Source organism: Geotrypetes seraphini, chromosome 15 (genome assembly GCF_902459505.1).
Source record: "Geotrypetes seraphini chromosome 15, aGeoSer1.1, whole genome shotgun sequence".
Classification (NCBI taxonomy): Eukaryota; Metazoa; Chordata; class Amphibia; order Gymnophiona; family Dermophiidae; genus Geotrypetes; species Geotrypetes seraphini.
Window position 1 is genome coordinate 23066555 of NC_047098.1, and position 18478 is coordinate 23085032.

An 18478-nucleotide genomic window follows, 5' to 3' on the forward strand; every position below is an offset into this window, starting at 1 on the left:
TTCCTGCCTCCCCCAGCAGAACCTCTGGTCCCTGCATGTAGAAAAAAATTTTTTTAGACACTGTGTAGTTCAATATTTTTCTGTTCAAGGACCAGAATTATGGAATTCACTTCCTATTCATCCTAGATTTCAGACCTTACTTACCTTAGTGCCGGCCGATGCACTGAATGATCTGTGCTGCTTCATGGCTGTCGGAGTAGTGCAGAGCGTTGAGCGCACCAGCCAGTGCTAAAAACCTCTTGCACGGTTTTATAAAAGGAGGGGTTCATTTTTTAAAAAAGATCTTAAGACTTTTCTGTTTTCATAATCATAGTAACATAGTAGATGATGGCAGATAAAGACCCGAATGGTCCATCCAGTCTGCCCAACCTGATTCAATCTAAAAAATTTGTTAGGTTCTTTTTTTCTTCTTCTTAGCTATTTCTAGGCAAAAATCCAAAGCTCTGCCCGGTACTGTTCTTAGGTTCCAACTACTGAAGTCTCCGTCAAAGCTCACTCTAGCCCATCTAAACCATCCCAGCCATTGAAGCCCTCCCCAGCCCATCCTCCCCCAAATGGCATTATACAGACACAGACCGTGCAAGTCTGCCCAGTACTGGCCTTAGTTCTTCAATATTTACTATTATTTTCTGATTCTAGATCCTCTGTGTTCATCCTATGCTTTTCTGAACTCCGTCACCGTTTTCCTGTCCACCACCTCTCTCGGGAGCGCATTCCAGGCATCCACCACCCTCTCCGTAAAGAGAAATTTCCTTACATTGCTCTTGAGTCTACCATCCCTCAACCTCAAATTATGCCCTCTGGTTTTTACCATTTTCCTTTCTCTGGAAAAGATTATGTTCTACGTTAATACCTAAGTTCTTAAGAGCTATTTTTACAAGGTTATGAGTTGAACTCGGCTAGTCGGACTGAGCTTTAAGAATTTCCCTATCTATATGTGTTTCCTGGGGTGGTTTTTTTAAAAATAATTTTCTGTGTGCGTGTTTACCGTCTATTAATGCATTTCTTCCCTTTTTTCCCGCAAATTCATGTTGTTTCTTATACACTCCCCATTTTAGTTTATAACATTTTATTGAAGGACTCAAATAAATATACAATAAGATAAAACAATAAGATATTGATGCGGTATATAAACTTAAGGTTTAGATTAGATTACAATTATATTCACAATTCTAATTTTTCCATACAAATTTCTATCATTCCTCCAAAATATATTTCCATACTAAGATATTTAGGGCTCCCCTTACAAAGGTGCGTCAGCGTTTTTAGTGCACGCTACCCGAAAAACTACTGCCTGCTCCCCATTTTTAAAATAATTTTTATAATTATACTGTAAGCTGCTTAGATGTTTTATGATTGGCAGGACATCAAATTTTAATAAAACTTGGAAACCTCTGGGCTTATTCCATGCCTTCCTGAACTCTTAACATCATCTCACCTCCCACTAGAGACATTCAGTACATCTGCCATCTTTCCTGTGAACAAATGGGAACACATCACCCCCTTCTACCACAAACTACATTGGTTACCATTTGAATCCAGAGTCCTATTCAAATTCGCTTGCTTCTGCTACAAAACAGTTTTTGGTATATCTCCAAACTACCTCATCCCTCATTTCTATTTAAATGGCAACAATAAGAACTCCCGCAGAATTCATCTGTTTGCCTTCCCCTCCCTAAAACTATGTCATCTCAAAAGGTTCTTCGACAAAACCTTCGCCTTCCAGGCAGCCAAACTGAACCCATGGCTAGCCCCAATTGCACTCGATGCCCCCACCTACCTCCACTTCAGAAAACAACTCAAAACCCACCTATTCCCCGAACAGAACCCTTAATACCCCTCTCCTACCTCCCTCACCCCATCCACCATTGATCTGAACTCCATCCTCTCCTTCTCATTGTACATTCCTAACCTGTTAACTTAAATGACCTGTATATTCCTTTCCTGATAATTTCAACGACTTCATTGTTTGTAACTTTGATTAATTGATGTGAACCGCCTCGAACTCCCTGGGTATGGCGGTATACAAAATAAAGTTATTATTATTATTACTAGTCTTTAAGCCCGTTACATTAACGGGTGCTAGAATCCCTCTCCCTAACTGTCTCTCCATGGCCCTCTTCTGTCTCCCCCCCCCGAGCAAAGCTGTCTGTCCCCAGCACACCTCCCCCCAAAGTAGCCCCCTTTCCCTCTCCATGGCCCCTTCTGTCTCCTCCCAGAGCAAAGCTGTCCCCAGCACACCTCCCCCCCAAAGCAGCCCCCTTTCCCTCTCCCTATCCATGGCCCCTTCTGTCTCCCCCCAGCACACCCCTCCCCCCAAAGCAGCCCCCTTTCCCTTTCCGGCTTGACAAATTACAGCTATACTCGCTCGAGGAGCGCAGAGAGAGGGGGGACATGATCGAGACGTTCAAGTATCTTACGGGACGCATCGAGGCGGAGGAAGATATCTTCTTTTTCAAGGGTCCCACGACAACAAGAGGGCATCCGTTGAAAATCAGGGGCGGGAAACTACGAGGTAACACCAGGAAATTCTTTTTCACTGAAAGAGTGGTTGATCGCTGGAATAGTCTTCCACTACAGGTGATCAGGTGATTGAGGCCAGCAGCGTGCCTGATTTTAAGGCCAAATGGGATCGGCACATGGGATCTCTTCACAGGGCAAAGGTAGGGGAAGGACATTAAGGTGGGCAGACTAGATGGGCCGTGGGCCCTTATCTGCCGTCTATTTCTATGTTTCTATGTTTCTATGTTTCCCTCTCCCCCTGGCTCCCAGTATTGATCCCCTTCATACCCTCCCCTCCATCCTGGCATCTTCTGTCCTACTCCTCTTCAAAGCAGCCTGCGATCATGGTGGCTGGCTTTAGCGAACCTCGCAGGCTGCTCTCCAACTCGGTAGCACGTTCCCTCTGACGCGATCCTGTGCGTCAGAGGGAGCGTGCTACTGAGGTTGGAGAGCGGCCTGCGAGGTTCTTTAAAGCCGGCCACGATCGCAGGCTGCTCTGAAGAGGATCGGCGGAGGCGAGTGAGGTGACACGGCGAGGACGCGGGCAGGCAGCGAGTGAGAGGCAGCGGTGAGTGAGGGCGGGCGGTGGACGCGCCGAGGCAGGGAGAGAGCACAGTCGCGCGACTTCAGCCCCCGCATGCGCTGTGAGGTTAAAATGTTGCCACAGAAGCACACCTCACGGCGCCATACCGCACAAATTTTCGAGTGCGCATGCGCGCTCTAGCATTTTATTATATATGATATTTCCTTAGATTACACCTCAGGTTTACCTCCCCCCCCTTTTTTACCTTCATTCTACAGTACCTCACTCTACAGCTTCTTTTCCTGTTGTTAATTACATCCCAGGGAACTAGGCACTGACAATTTTAAAATTACATGCATAACATTTTTTAAATTATGCAGAAAAAAAATTAAATTCACAATTGTGTAAAGGAAATACTTAAAACGGTGCAGAACTTGCTTGATGGTGCTGTCCTATCATGGAAATCGTGGCACTTTTGTGGCGGCACCTATGTTTGCAGCTTGGTGCTTGTGTGCGAGGGGGGGGGGGAAGGAACTATTATATCATAGCTCAGAACTTGCTTATAAAAAGATGGAGGTGCTTACACAACTGTTATGATATTCTTGGAACTAATTGCCTCAAGCCACATAGGGGTAAACATAGCCATACTGGGTCAGACCAATGGTCCATCTAGTCCAATATCCTGTTTCCACAGTGGCCAATCCAGGTAACAAGTACCTGGCAGAAATTCAAATCGTAGCAACATTCCGGAACCCCAAAGAGTAGCAAGATTCTAGAACCTCAAAGAGTGGCAAGATTCTGGAATCCCAAGTGGTAGCAACATTCCATGCCTAAAATGAGGTGCCAAGCATTTGAACGCTAATCCCCAGATTTTACGGATGGTGCCCAAACTTGAGCGCAATCTCGAGATGTGCGTGCAACTTAATTGGCTAATGAGCTGTCAATGAGCAATAATTAGCTGCTAACAACCAATTATTGACATTATTTATTTATTTATTCGATTTTTTTAGCCCGTCTTCCCAAAAGAGCCCAGAACGGGTTACAATGAATATATTGGTGCATTAAAATTATAAGTAAGATAGGTACTTAGAAATTCCCTTACTGTCCCAAAGGCTCACAATCTAACTAAAGTACCAGGAAAAATGACAATTAGAAGAGTAATAAAGAAAGAAAATAGAGATAGAGGAGAAAAATAAGAAAATAAACATACTAATAAGATTACAATGATCTAAAGGAATTTAAAAGGTTAAAAAGAGGGGAGATAAGAATAGATGCAGAGGGAGAACCGTTGAATCAATAGAATTCTGGGGAAATTTAAATGAAATTTGAATGATAAAATAAAACAAAATAAGTGGTAAAACAATAAGTGAGATTAAAAAATATATCATAAACTAAAAAGAAGTGAAAATAAAATCAAAACAGTCAAAACTGAAGTCCAGCTTGAACGGGCCCCCGAGCCAACCGTTGGTCCGATGGCCGGACTGCAGCCCTCCTCCGTCGGCTCTCCCCTGCTGGAATGGGGGAGGAGCGAAGACAGTGTCGGGTGCCCCGATGGAACTGGCATCAATTACAATTGGCGCACAAACCTCTTTGTGCACAACTGAAAAGGGTGCGGGGCCATGGGAGGGGCGTGAGCATATCAGTAGCAGTCCAAAAAGCTGTGCATGTTGTTACAGAATACCGGACCTCTATGCCCAACTTGGGCACTGACATTTAAATCAGGCTTCGGCAGGTGCGCAGGCAGTTCTGTCAGGCTATGGCTCAGCAGGTGCACAGAAGTCCAGCAGCCTCAGCAACGGATGCAACACCTTTTCAGCCAGGTAAGCAGCTTTGAGTATGCCCGATCCTTCTTCCGCTGATCCCGGCAGGAGCATCAGTAGGCTGACTGGCTCTTGTGGACTGCCAATCACAGCTGCCTGTTCTCGCCATGCCTGAAGCTCTCCAGACAGATCCCTTTCATCGGGCCCTGCTGCGTAGCCACCATTTTATGCAAAATTATGTGATTATGACACAATGATTAAGTATGTTTGTGCAAAACGGCACAATTCCCCAGGATGCAATGAATTCCCTGGAGATATTTGATCATCTCTATTCATCACCCCCTTTAACTTCTTTCCTCTATGGTGATGACTGTTGACAATTTTGGTGGCTGCATCTCCCTGCCCCACCCCCACCCCAGCATGCACAAACAATGGCAGCTGTATGTCGCATGAAGTCAGCGGCGCACACATGCTATGAATCATACTTATCTCTCCTTTGTAATTCTAATAGGAAGGTGAACAGAAGGAGGTGAGTGATACAAAGAGTTTATGGTGACACCTCTGATATAGTAGCCCCCAGATTCTGAAGGGCAAGGGAGCAGCAGTCACACAGGCAGACCACCCAAGAGAATGAATTCAATTTGCTTGCATTAGAGTGAGTACAGAAGTTACAGCACAGTCACTGCTTGATCACAAGCCTCTTATCTTCTCCTGAGAGGGTTTTCCAGTGGAATTCCATCCCAGGTGCTCCCAGGGCCGGCATTTTTCCCTTGCGGCAGCAGCAGCCCAGCCCCAGCCTTCACAACTCACTGCTATGCCAGCATCAGGCCTTCCTTTTTGATGGGTCCTGTCTTCACGGAAGCAGGAAGGACCATAAGAGAGGAAGGCCAGAACAGCGAGTTGCGAAGGCTGCCACAGTGGTGGATGGGATGACACATAGAGAGTGGGGTACCCATCCAAGGAGGAGGAGAGAAGGAAGAAAAGAGAGGAGAGGCAAGGAGAGAGAGATGCTAGACCATAAGGAAGGGAGGGAAAGGAAGGATTGGAGATGCCAGACCATGGAAGGGAGGGAGAAGGAGAGATGGAAGAAGAGGAGAGGAGAGAGATTCCAGGGTATGGGGGAAGGAAGGGAAGGGAAAGAGACAGATGCCCAACCGGGGGGGGGGGGTAGAAAGAAGGAAGAAAAGGAGAAGAAAGAGATGCCAGAGCATGGGGGGAGGGGGTGAAGACAGAGCGGAGAGAGAAAAATGGAGAGGTGGTGAAGCTGAAATGAATGATGATGAACACAGAGTTTACAAGTTTATAAAAAATTTGATATCCCGTCAAATCAGGTTTCAAGGCGGTTTACATATTTAAAACAGTAGGAGATACATAAAGTTATAAAAATAGACAAATAAATGCAGTACAAATAAACACAAGTTATGGACTAAACAGGAACAAAAGGAAAGGGGAAGAACTACAATATTTGGATAGTAAAGAAGGGGAGGGAAGAATGAAAGGGCAGGGAGGTACTGAAGGGGATAGACTTAGCAGATAAGGGCAGGTTGTTCACCCTCTCCAAGGTAGGGAGAACGAGAGGGCACTCTCTAAAGTTGAAAGGGGATAGATTTCGTATGAACATAAGGAAGTTCTTCTTCACCCAGAGAGTGGTAGAAAACTGGAACGCTCTTCCGGAGGCTGTTATAGGGGAAAACACCCTCCAGGGATTCAAGGCAAAGTTAGATAAGTTCCTGCTGATCAAGAACGGGCGCTGGTAGGGCTAGTCTCGGTTAGGGTGCTGGTCTTTGACCAGAGGGTCGCCGAGTGAGTGGACTGCTGGGCATGATGGGCCACTGGTCTGACCCAGCAGCAGCAATTCTTATGTTCTTATGAGACTTGAGGCCGACATTGGTGCCGGTAGAAAGTAAAGCCAGCATCCTTAAAAGGACGCTCATAAGTCAAAGGCATCTTTGAACAGAAATATTTTCAAATTTGATTTGAAGATGATGGTAAGTGATGTACTTTCTCTTAGGTAATCTGGAGCTGAATTCCACAACGTAGGGGTGGTCACAGAGAAAATGTTAATTCGCATAGTGTTAATGTGTTTCAAAGATGGGACTGGAAGCAGATTTTGATTAAAAGAACGGAGGCAGCGTTGCGAAGAATGTGGAATTAAGAGTCCATTAATGAAGTCCGGCTGACCTGAGGCTCTAACTTTGTCAATAACAAAAGACTCCTTTTACAAAGCTGCGCTAGGGCCTTAACGCACGGAATAGCGCGCGCTAATTTGCCGCGTGTGCTAGCCGCTACCGCCTCCTTTTGAGCAGGCGGTAGATTTTCGGCCAGCGCGCGCTAATCCAATGCGTGCGTGAAAACCGTTAGCGCGGCTTAGTAAAAGGAGCCCAAAATTTTGTACGGAATGCGATGTTCTACTGGAAGTCAGTGGACGTTAATCAATAAGAGAGTAACATGATCAAATTCTCTCTGATTGGTTATAATTTTAATGGAAGAATTCTGGATAATTTGCAGGCGTCTAATTTCTTTTTTGGCGATTCCTTTGTATAAAGCGTTACAATAGTCAATACAAGACATTACTAACGAGTGAATGAGAATGTTAAGTGAAGAGGGGTCTAGCAGTTTGGCGAGTGAGCTTATCATCCGCAAACGATGAAAGCATTTCTGAACAACTGATCCTATTTGTTCATGATATGATAATTTTCCATCAAAGATTATTCCCAATAATAGATTGCACTGTTTGAACTGGGGTAGATTTGAGCTCAATCTCACTGGACACAGTTAGTCCTTCCTTGATGGGGAATATCATTGATTTAGATTTGCTGGTGTTAAGTGACAACATATTCAAGCTCAACCAGCTACTGATTTTCATTAATTTTTGATTGATGATGGATATATCGATTGGGTGTATTAACGGTATACATTCCATGTAGGCGAATACAGCAAAGCCGATGGATTGGCCAAGTGTTATCAATGGAGCTAAGAAAATGTTAAATAATAATGGGGAAAGAATAGAGCCCTGAGGAATGCCAAAATCAAGTGGAAAGGAGTCTGAGGTTGAACCATTAATCAGAAAATAATGGGTATACAGTATATTGAAGAATTAAGGCCAGTATTGGGCAGACTTGCATGGTCTGTGTCCTGTATATGGAAATTCAGTTGAGAACAGGCTGGGGAAGGCTTCGATGGTTTAGATGGGCTGCAGTGAACTCTGACGGAGACTCCAGTAGATAGAACCTAAGCACAGTACCAGGCAGAGCTCTGGGTTTCTGGCCCATAAATATCTAAGAAAAAGGACCATTTAAATTAAATTATTAATTTATAGAGCATGTACAGTTGGGTACGAATACAGGATGTCTGGGGCGGTACTTGGCGAGACTTTTCAGGAAAGGGACTTGGGAGTTCTGACCGACAAGTCGATGAAGCCTTCCGCGCAATGTGCGGCGGCGGCAAAAAGGGCGAACAGAATGCTAGGAATGATAAAGAAGGGGATCACGAACAGATCAGAGAAGGTTATCATGCCACTGTACCGGGCCATGGTGCACCCTCACCTGGAGTACTGCTTACATAACACTGGTCGCCATACATGAAGAAGGATATGATACTACTCAAAAGGGTCTAGAGAAGAGCGACTAAGATGGTTAAGGAGTTGGAGGAGCTGCCATACAGCGTAAGATTAGAGAAACTGGGCCTCTTCTCCCTCGAACAGAGGAGATTGAGAGGGGACATGATCGAAACATTCAAGGTGCTGAAAGGGATAGACTTAGTAGATAAGGACAGGTTGTTCACCCTCTCCAAGGTAGGGAGAACGAGAGGGCACTCTCTAAAGTTGAAAGGGGATATATTCCGCACAAATGTAAGGAAGTTTTTCTTCACCCAGAGATTGGTAGAAAACTGGAACACTCTTCTGGAGTGTGTAATAGGGGAAAACAGCCTCCAGGGATTTAAGACAAAGTTAGACAAGTTCCTACTGAACAAGAACATACGCCGGTATGGCTAGTCTCAGTTAGGGCGCTGGTCTCTGACCAGAGGGCCACCGTGTGAGCAGACTTCTGGGCATGATGGACCACTGGTCTGACCCAGCGGCGGCAATTCTTATGTTCTTATAGACCATTTGGGATTTTATCTGCAGTTATTTACTAGGTTACTATGAATCATGTATAAAGGAGAAAAGGGGCACAGGCTAGATGGAAGGTGGAGGGGATAGACAGTTTATGGAAGGAGCATAGAAAAATGTCATATGGAAGGGGGAGAGAGAGCAGTCAGTGGATGGAAGAGGCAGAGAAAGAGGGCAAAGGCTGGATGGAAGGGGCAGAGAAAGAGGGCAGACACTGGATAGAAAGAAGAGAGTGAAGAGAAGATGAGGAAAGCTGAAACCAGAGATGAAACGCAGAAAGCAGAAAATAGAGAAGACAAAAGGTTGAAAAAATATCCCCCTCTTTTACCAAGCCATGCTAGCAATTCCTCCATGACAAATACAATGACATTAAGCGGGAGATAGCCGATTATCTCCCACTGAATATCCCAGTCAGCGGATTGACTGGTCACTGGCTATGTCAGGCCACATAGCTGGTCAATGCCAATATTCACAAGCTGACCAGCTAAGGCCTAGCAGCCAAAGAAAGAATTGCATTTTAAGTGGGTCTATTTATTTAATTTTCTATACCGTTCTCGAGGGGAGATCAGAACAGTTTACATTAATTTATTCAGGTACTCAAGCATTTTTCCCTTTCTGTCCTGGAGGGCTCACAATCTATCTAATGTACCTGGGGCAATGGGGGGAATTATGTGACTTGCCCAGGGCCACAGGGATCAGCGTGAGTTTGAACCCACAACCTCAGGGTGCTGAAGCTCTAGCTTTAACCATTGCACCACACTCTCCCCACTAAGCCTTGGCTGGCCAGCCAGTGAATATTGGTTTGGCTAGTTATGTCTACCGTGGCTGCTTTTTACCCAATAATTTGATGCCGGTGGCCAGATATGGACTCAGCATTGAATGTACAGGTTTGCCGATTTCCACGGCCTGGATATTGAACCCCCTCCCCGGAGTCTAGAAGAGGGATGTAGACTGCAAGCTATGACATTCCCAGTGGCCCTCACTAGTTTCGGACAAAAGCTTTCAGACAGTTTTGGTCTGAGGTTTCAGGGGGGAGGGGAGGACTCCATGATATGCTTAATGATCGAGAAGGAGATATGATAGAGGTCTATAAAATACTGAGTGGAGTGGAAAGGGTAGATGTGTGAATTGCTTCTTTACTCTTTCCAAAAATACTAGGACTAGGGGGCATACAATGAAGCTACTAAGTAGTAGATTTAAAACAGGCCGGAGAAAATATTTCTTTACTCAACGTGTAATTAAACTCTGGAATTCGTTGCCAGAGAATGTGGTGAAATCAGTTAGCACAGCAAGGTTTAAAAAAGGTTTGGATAATGTCCTAAAAGAGAAGTCCATAGGCCATTATTGAGTTTGCTTGGGCAAATCCACTGCTTATTCCTAGGATATGAGGCATAAAATGTTTTACTCCTTGGGATCTTGTCAGGTACCTCTGACCTGGGTTGGCCACTGTTAGAAAAATGATACTGGGCTTGATGAAACTTTGGTCTGTCCTGGTCTGGCAATTTTTATGTTCTTATGTAACCGTGGATTCTAAAACCTTATTAATATTGGGTGACTTAATACTCTTCTAGAAAAGAATGAGTTAGCTGCTCAGTTTTGGGCTTTATTCAACAGGCATTTTCTCCTACTCACCAAGCAGGGCATACACTTGAAATATTTTTTTGTGGCAGACTATCTTAGAAAGGCTATACAACTAAACCATGTCCATTTGTTTTCAGTTCCTTTGAGAAATCACTTTATATATAGCGAAAGATATGATCCATGCCTGCAGGACCACAAGCAGACATTATGGACAAGTCATTTTCGCTCAAGTAAAAAAAATAAATCCTGATGAATTTAACGAAAAGAAGTTGTCTAATCTAGAAGTCTACATGGAGCATCTGTCAGTTAGTGATACGATGACAGTGTGGAACTGTGAATTACGGCCGTCACTCAAGACAACAGCACTTCTTCAAAACAAGCTCATACTGGCTCCGAGCACTTTGCCTGGTATTCTCTAGAGCTCAGAGACTTCAAAAGGTCAACAGGGAACCAAAGAAAGCTTAGAGGAAAAATCCTAGAGTGCAAAATCAGAGCAGATGGAAACATCAAGCACTTTTAGATGGAAAGGATTTGTAGGCTAGTAAAAAGTCATATTATTCTGCTTTAAATGAGAAATCTGTTAAATCAATGGAGCTTTTTTTACCCTGTTAAAAATGACTGAATGACTATATCTCAAAACACTGAAAAAAAATCTCTAATTCAAAGGGGCCCCTTTACTAAAGTGAATTAGGTAGGTAATGTGTGGTTAATGAATGAGAATAGGCTAATGTGCAAGCATGTTAAGGTGTTTTACAGTAGCTTGCCTGCTATTTGTACAGTAAAATGCATGTTAATGACTTTCTTAGAATTTTTCTCTCGGAGTCATGACAGCTAGAGCATGTAAACCGTTCTGAGCTCCCCTGGGAGAACGGTATAGAAAATGGAATAAATAAATAAATAAATATTTACCATGCACTAACTGGGTAATTATAAATAGGGCAAACAGTGGTGTGCCACAGGGATCTGTGCTGGGACCGGTGCTATTTAACTTATTTATAAATGATCTGGAAATTGAAACGAGTGAGGTGATTAAATCTGCAGATGGCACTAAACTGTTCAAAGTCATTAAAAACGCATGCGGACTGTGAAAAACTGCAGGAAGACCTTAGGAAACTGGAAGACTGGGCATCCAAATGGCAGATAAAATTTAATGTGCCAAGAAAATCAGAACTCTGTTTGACTTCAATAAAAATGATTTACAAAAAAAAAAAAAAAAAAAAATTTAATGTGGACAAATGCAAAGTGATGCACCTTGGGAAGAATAATCCAAATCATAGTTATCGGATGCTAGGGTCCACCTTGGGGGTCAGCGCTCAAGAAAAGGATCTGGGTGTCATCGTAGACAATACGCTGAAGCCTGCATAATTGCCGGCTCCTCCCCCATGGCCACCCCTGACTGGCCCACTTTTCTGCTGGAAGGTCAGAGCCAATATTCAGTGGCATTGTCTGGTTGGGTAGCCCTGAGCGGTTTAAGTGGACAGGAGCCAAATATCAGTTCCTTGGTTTTAATGGTAGGATGAGCATAATTTTGAAATAGCCGTACGCCTGGGTGAACGGCTGCTTATCTAGATAAAAAGGTTATCTGGAATCTGCCTGTCCTGTTTGAGGATACAAGTACATATGCACTCTTACCCATATTAAGTGGAGACGTCCCAGGATGCAGTAACGGTGCACAGAATTATATTTTCTGAGCCGCATTCACTGCTTCAGTCAAAGCTCCCATGCAAATGTACACTTCCAAGTTTCCAAGTTTATTAGTTTTTAATATCCCGACCATCAAACAATTGTCTGGCCGGTTAACAATAAAATTAACAGAGAGTTTAAATGTAGTAACATGTGCATAAAGATGTCTAAAATTAAACGTAAATGACAAAGACTTGACGTACTGGAGTGTGAGGGCAATAGGGGAGGAAAGGGAAAAAGTTACATTGTATAGATGAGATGGGAAAAGTGGGGGGGGGGGGGATTGAACGAAGGGAAGGGGAAGAGTGAAAATGATGGATGCTTGCCTGATGAGAGAAAAAGAAAAAAAAAAAAAAAAAAAAATTTAGGTTTAAGTAAAAGCGTCCCGAAATAAGAAAGTCTTTAGATTGGTCTTGAATTTGGCTAATTGTTGTTCGTCGCGGAGGTATTGTGGTAGTGAGTTCCATAATGTAGGGGCGGTTATAGCGAAATTTGTTTTGCGAGTATAATAGAAATCTTTTAGAGATGGAATATAGAGGAGTTTGTGGTCTGATGATCTTAATGTACGAGTGGAACTTTGAGGAATAAGGAGTTTGTCGAGAAATGTAGGTTGATGTAAAAGTTTGATTTTGAAAGTGAGTAGAATAATTTTATAGGTGATACGGTGGGAAATGGGAAGCCAGTGGGCTTCCTTTAAGAGAGGAGTGACATGATCAAATTTGCTTTTCTTATAGATAAGTTTTATTGCGGTATTTTGTATCAGTTGAAGGCGTCGTAATTCTTTTTGAGGGAGGCCATTAAGGAGAGAGTTGCAGTAGTCTAGGTGAGAAATTACTAAAGAGTGAGTCAAGATGGTAATGGAGTCCTCTAAATCTCAGTTACCATCATTCTCCCATGTAACACTTAAAGGTCTACAAGCACAATATTGTAAAGGCCCCTTCAGAAGCTATTATAAGTAGGTCCGTTTCTTCCTTACCCGCCTCCTGCATTTTAGAAGCCACTTAACTGGAATTTACAGCACTAACTTAAAATCAAGTTTCCCCACTTTAAAATATGAGCACTACTTGCCTGTAATTAGCTGTCTGATGCCATTTCTCTGCCTCTCTTGCGCCCTTGTCGGTCCAGCCTTTCTCATTCTCTTCCACTGTGATTTCTCTCCACAAGTTCTTTCTATACCAGTACGTAACTAGTCACAGGGTTTTAAACAAAAGCTGGTACTGGTTTTGTTTTTTTTTTGTTTTTTTGCAGTATCTTTTCTCATGGGGTTCTATTCAGACTGGCCTTTTAAAGTGGTTTGAATGACTTGCTGTCACTTTCTTCACACTAGTATCTGAGCCAGGATTTCTCGTTGAGACTTCCCCACTCAGCTATAAACCCTCGAGGAATCAACACTATGCAGCACTAACCAGAGGCCTTCATCCCGTCACTACCTTGTGCCTTCGGATGGGCCAACTGGATGGGCCATTTGGTCTTTATCTGCCGTCATCTGTCAAACTATCTCCTCTTTCCTATCACAACTAAGTGTTTTAAATCTCGCAAACTGAACGCTGGCACCTGTACAGACATTTCAGACGACACTGTGAGAATCCATTGTGAGTAATCGCCTGTTCTCCTCCATCCCCTGTAGAGGTCACCTCTAAAACCAAACCCAGGGTCCCTTCTGAGCCCAGTGTCTGGTTGTTGCACTGAATGCTGCAGAGGTAGCCCTCATAGCTCCCCTCCCCCAGTTAATAGTGCCCGAGGGCAGTGCTTCTCAGTCTAGTCCTTGGGCCACATTCACCTAGTTGGATTTTCTGGATACCCACAATGAGTATGCATGGGATAAATTTGCATGCACTGCATCCTCAGCATGCAAATCTCTTTTTATGTATGTTCATTGTGGATATCCTCAAAATCCAACTGGATGGGTGTGGCCTAAGGACTAGGTTGATAAGCACTGCCTGAGGGAACCATGGTTTGTATTTTGCAGCCAGAGAACAAATAATGTGAGGGTTGGGCTTATTATTAAGTTGGATGTATTAATTGCCTTTTCATGAAGCGATTCACCCAAAGCGGTTTACAATACACTGAAAAGTAATCAGGTACTCTTAAATATTTTCCCTGAGGGGAGATATGACTGAAGTCTACAAAATCCTGAATGGAGTAGAACGGGTACAAGTGGATCGATTTTTCACTCAGTCCAAAATTACAAAGACTGGGGATACTCAATGAAGTTACAGGGAAATACTTTTAAAACCAATAGGAGGAAATATTTTTTCACTCGGAGAATAGTTAAGCTCTGGAACGCGTTGCCAGAGGTTGTGGTAAGAGCAGATAGCGTAGCTAGTTTTAAGAAAGGTTTGGACAAGTTCCTGGAGGAAAAGTCCAGAGTCTGTTATTGAGAAAGACACAGGGGAAGCCACTACTTGCCTGTATTGGTAGCATGGAATATTGCTACTCTTTGGGGGTTCCGGAATCTTTTGTTACTCTTTGAGATTCTGGAATCTTGCTATTCTTTAGGATTCTGAATGGAATGTTGCTACTCCTTGGGTTTTGGCCAGGTACTAGGGACCTGGATTGGCCACCGTGAGAACAGGTTACTGGGCTTGATGGACCATTGGTCTGACCCAATAAAGCTATTCTTATGTTCTTAGGTTCTTATCTGTGCAAGCAGGATCACAATCTATCTGTGGTACCTGGGGCAATAGAGGGCTAAGGGGGAAATTCTGTAAGAGGCACCTAAAGATAGGTGCCTAAATAAATAGGCGCCTAACTTACCCCTCCCCCCCTTTATGAAGTCACGTTAGTGTTTTTTTATCGCTGGCTGTGGCGGTAAAAGTTCCGATGCTCATAGGAAGTCTATGAGCATCAGAGGCTTTACCACCTCGGCCAGTGATAAAAAGCACTAACGCGGCTTCATAATTAATTGGGTGATAGGTGTCTGTGTTAGACGCAATTTTACAAAAGATAGGCGCCTAACTCCAAAGTAGGCGTGTTTAGGGGTGGAGAAGGATTTAGGCACCACTAGGCATGATTCTCTAAAGGACTTAGGCGTCTATAAAGTAAGCCTGTAAAACCCTGGCCTACATTACAGGCACCTACGTTTTAAGTTTGGCGCGATTATGTAACAGGCATCTAAATTTGATTTACACCATTTACAGAATTTCCCCCCTAAGCGACTTGCTCAGAGATCAAACTCACGACCTCAGGGTGCTGAGGCAGCAGCTGTAACCACTAGGCCAGTGTTTTTCAACCGCTGTTCCGCGGCCTGGTGTGCCGCAGGGCCGCCATCAGGGCAGTACTACCAGTCCTGCATTCAGGGGCCCGGAGCTGACAGGGGGCCCGAGGCAGGGGCGCCAGTAGCTCGCCAAGGCAAAGTGAGTCGATCACCCAGGACTCACTTTGTCTTGGCGATCTAATCTATCGAGCCGATAAGTCTTCTTCTCCCCGACGTCAATTCTGCAGTCGGAGAGGAAGTTCGGGCCAGCCAATCGCTGCCTGGCTGGGCGGAACTTCCTCTCCGATTGCAGAATTGACGTCAGGGAGAGCATGCGTCGGCGTCGGCTTTGGGGCCTGTTATCCATTGGTGGATCCTGTTCCCCGATGGCAGCGGCAGTGGCAGTGGCTTGGGGAACGGCAGGGAGAAAGAAAGAAAGGGGGCAGGCAGGGAAACAGAAGGAAAGAAGAGAAACAGAAAAAAAGAAAGAAAGGTCAGGGAGAGAGGAAGAAAAAGTTGGGGGAGGGAATGAGGTGTGGAGGAGAGAAAGCATACAGGCTGATAGAAGGGAAGAAAGATTGGATGCTCAGTCAGAAGAAGAAAGTGCAACCAGAAATCACCAGACAAGGTAGGAAAAATGATTTTATTTTAAATTTAGCAAAGTGGAGGCAGTATTACCACAGTTTTCAAAGGAATTTGCCCAAATAACTTAATAGTTAACTGGGTAAATTCCCAGAGATGAAAACTTCCCTTCACTTACTATGCACAGTTCTGAATTTATATCTGCTGTCTATATTTTACAATATGGTCACCTTTTACTAAACCGCAATAGTGGTTTTTAGCGCAGGGAGCCTATGAGCGTCAAGAGCAGCGCTGGGCATTCAGCGCAGCTCCCTGCGCTAAAAACTGCTATTGTGGTTTAATAAAAAGGATGGAGGGTATATTTGTCTATTTTTGTATGCTATAAAAACCAAATACAGAGAGAGACTGAGAGCTGTTGACGAAGAGCTACGTGTGTGTCTTTCTTCGATTCCAGCCAGAATATCAGCTTTGTGTTCAGCCAAACAGACCCAGGTTTCGCACTGAATAAAGTATTTTATAATTTTTCACTATTCTGTTTACTTAATATTTCATAATAAAGTAATTATAAAATACTTTCTTTGTGTTTATTTGATTCCTATTCAAGAGAATTACTTTATATATAGTCAATATAGGCACAGAGTTAAATTTTTTAACATTTTCTAATGGTGGTGTGCCTCGTGATTTTTTTCATGAAACAAGTGTGCCTTTGCCCAAAAAAGGTTGAAAAACACTGCACTAGGCCACCCTTCCACTCGCTTAAAGTGAGAGGAAAAAAAAGGTCATTATGCTGAAGCTGGAGCTGGTTCTGACTGAGCTGGAAGCCCAAAGGAACAGGAGGGTCGCGGCTCATTAACAATGCCCCCCCATTAAACAGGATCAAAAGGGTGCAACTTAAGACATACTCAAACACAGGTGTCAGGTCAAAAGCGCGCTGGGACAAAGGCGCACCCAGACAATTGAGCGCAGCGCGCGCCGCCACGCCACTCTAAATTACTGTTTTTAGTGCTCCGACGGGGGGCGTGGGGGGGGGGGAACCCCCCACTTTACTTAATAGACATTGCGCCGCGTTGTGGGGGCGTTGTGGGGGGTTGTAACCCCCCACATTTTACTGAAAACTTAACTTTTTCCCTGTTTTTAGGAAAAAAGTTCAGTTTACAGTTAAATGTGGAGGGTTACAACCCCCCAAACCCCCCATAAAGCCAGCGCGATGTCTATTAAGTAAACTGGGGGGGTTCCCCAACAAAACCCCCTGTCGGAGCCCCTAAAAACTGTAATTTAGAGCGGCGCAGCGGCGCGCGCTGCGCTCAATTGTCGGCACGCGCTTTTGTCTTTCGTGCCGTTGTCTATGAACCCAAACACAGATTCCTATAAGGTCAGGGGATGGCGCAGGACTACCTGAGTTCCTCTTCTCCTGTGGTGAGTTATGACATATTCTCCAGTCTCTGAATATATAGCACCAGGACAGAGAATCAGTTGTCCCAAATGATTTTCTTTTACCGAGGTAAGGGTGAGTGTAGCAGTCATGATGCAGAGCTGTGAAACAGTTAATGATGGCACAGAGATAGATTTTACAGACAATACTCACTCGGGCACCCCGCCAGGCCCACGCCCAGGGCAGCAGTCACATTGTCAGAACAGCACCCATAAACAGTCTGGCTGCAGTGCAGGAGCAAGGGTGGTGTGGTAATTGTGGCAAGGGCTGTAAAAAGACAAACATTTCAATTACTGATTCATCCTTGATCCTGCATGCCTCAGAGCCACCCTACAGCGGTAAAGGGTGTCTGCCTACACAACTCTTCAGGGGAAACAGGAGGACACACTTGAGGCCCCAAGTCTTCCCCAGCTTTCCTTGTCTCTGACATGTTAAGAAATCAGCAGTTACAGGAATCAGATTTATGCCCAGCCACCAGCACAGAGTATTCATAATATTATTCAAAGACTTGATCGTGTGATGCATATCTATCCAGACCCCAAAGAAACTGAGTTCCAGAACCTTCTGCACTAACCAACCACATTATTTTAAAAACCTCTCCACATGTAAATAGAGCCATTAGTCAGTGCCCACAGATGAGACACCTCTAAATAAAACTTGAGGAGGGACTCGGTTTCCTGAGTGTGACACGCCTCGGTGGGACCCAAGCTCAATCCAGGTAATAAAAGGCCAGAAAAGGCCCCTGACAATCCTCTCCAACAGTCTCTAAGGCAAGGTCTAGAAAAAAGAACATTACTGCACAAGCTTACCACCTCCACCTGCTGGAGGCTGAGAACAGACTGGTTCTAAGAGGAACTGCACAGCCCACTTATACTGCTGATAAAATTCAGTGTGTTCTCAGTCTCCACTTGCTGCTAGAGGAGCGTAAACTCATCGGTCTGTGCCGGTTTGGAGGGACGCTAAAGAAAGAGCCATTTACATAGAGATCTGCATTGTACAGAGATTTCCAGTGATATGGTAGAGGTGTATACAGAACATGATTTGGACAAGCCAAAATGTAGATGGGTATTCCCCATTTTACAAGGGCAGTACACACTGGCCAAACATG

At 44.3% G+C, this 18478-nt stretch overlaps 1 protein-coding gene across 2 annotated transcripts in view; it reads right to left on the reverse strand.

Moving 5' to 3' along the window:
* AGRN (agrin) overlaps window positions 1-18478 on the reverse strand; it is a 400096-nt gene that overhangs the window by 73283 nt on the left and 308335 nt on the right. For both annotated transcript variants that reach the window (XM_033921542.1, XM_033921543.1), the window contains one exon: window positions 17524-17637. In XM_033921542.1, the coding sequence (XP_033777433.1) occupies window positions 17524-17637 (114 nt within the window). The remainder of the gene's footprint in view (window positions 1-17523; window positions 17638-18478) is intronic.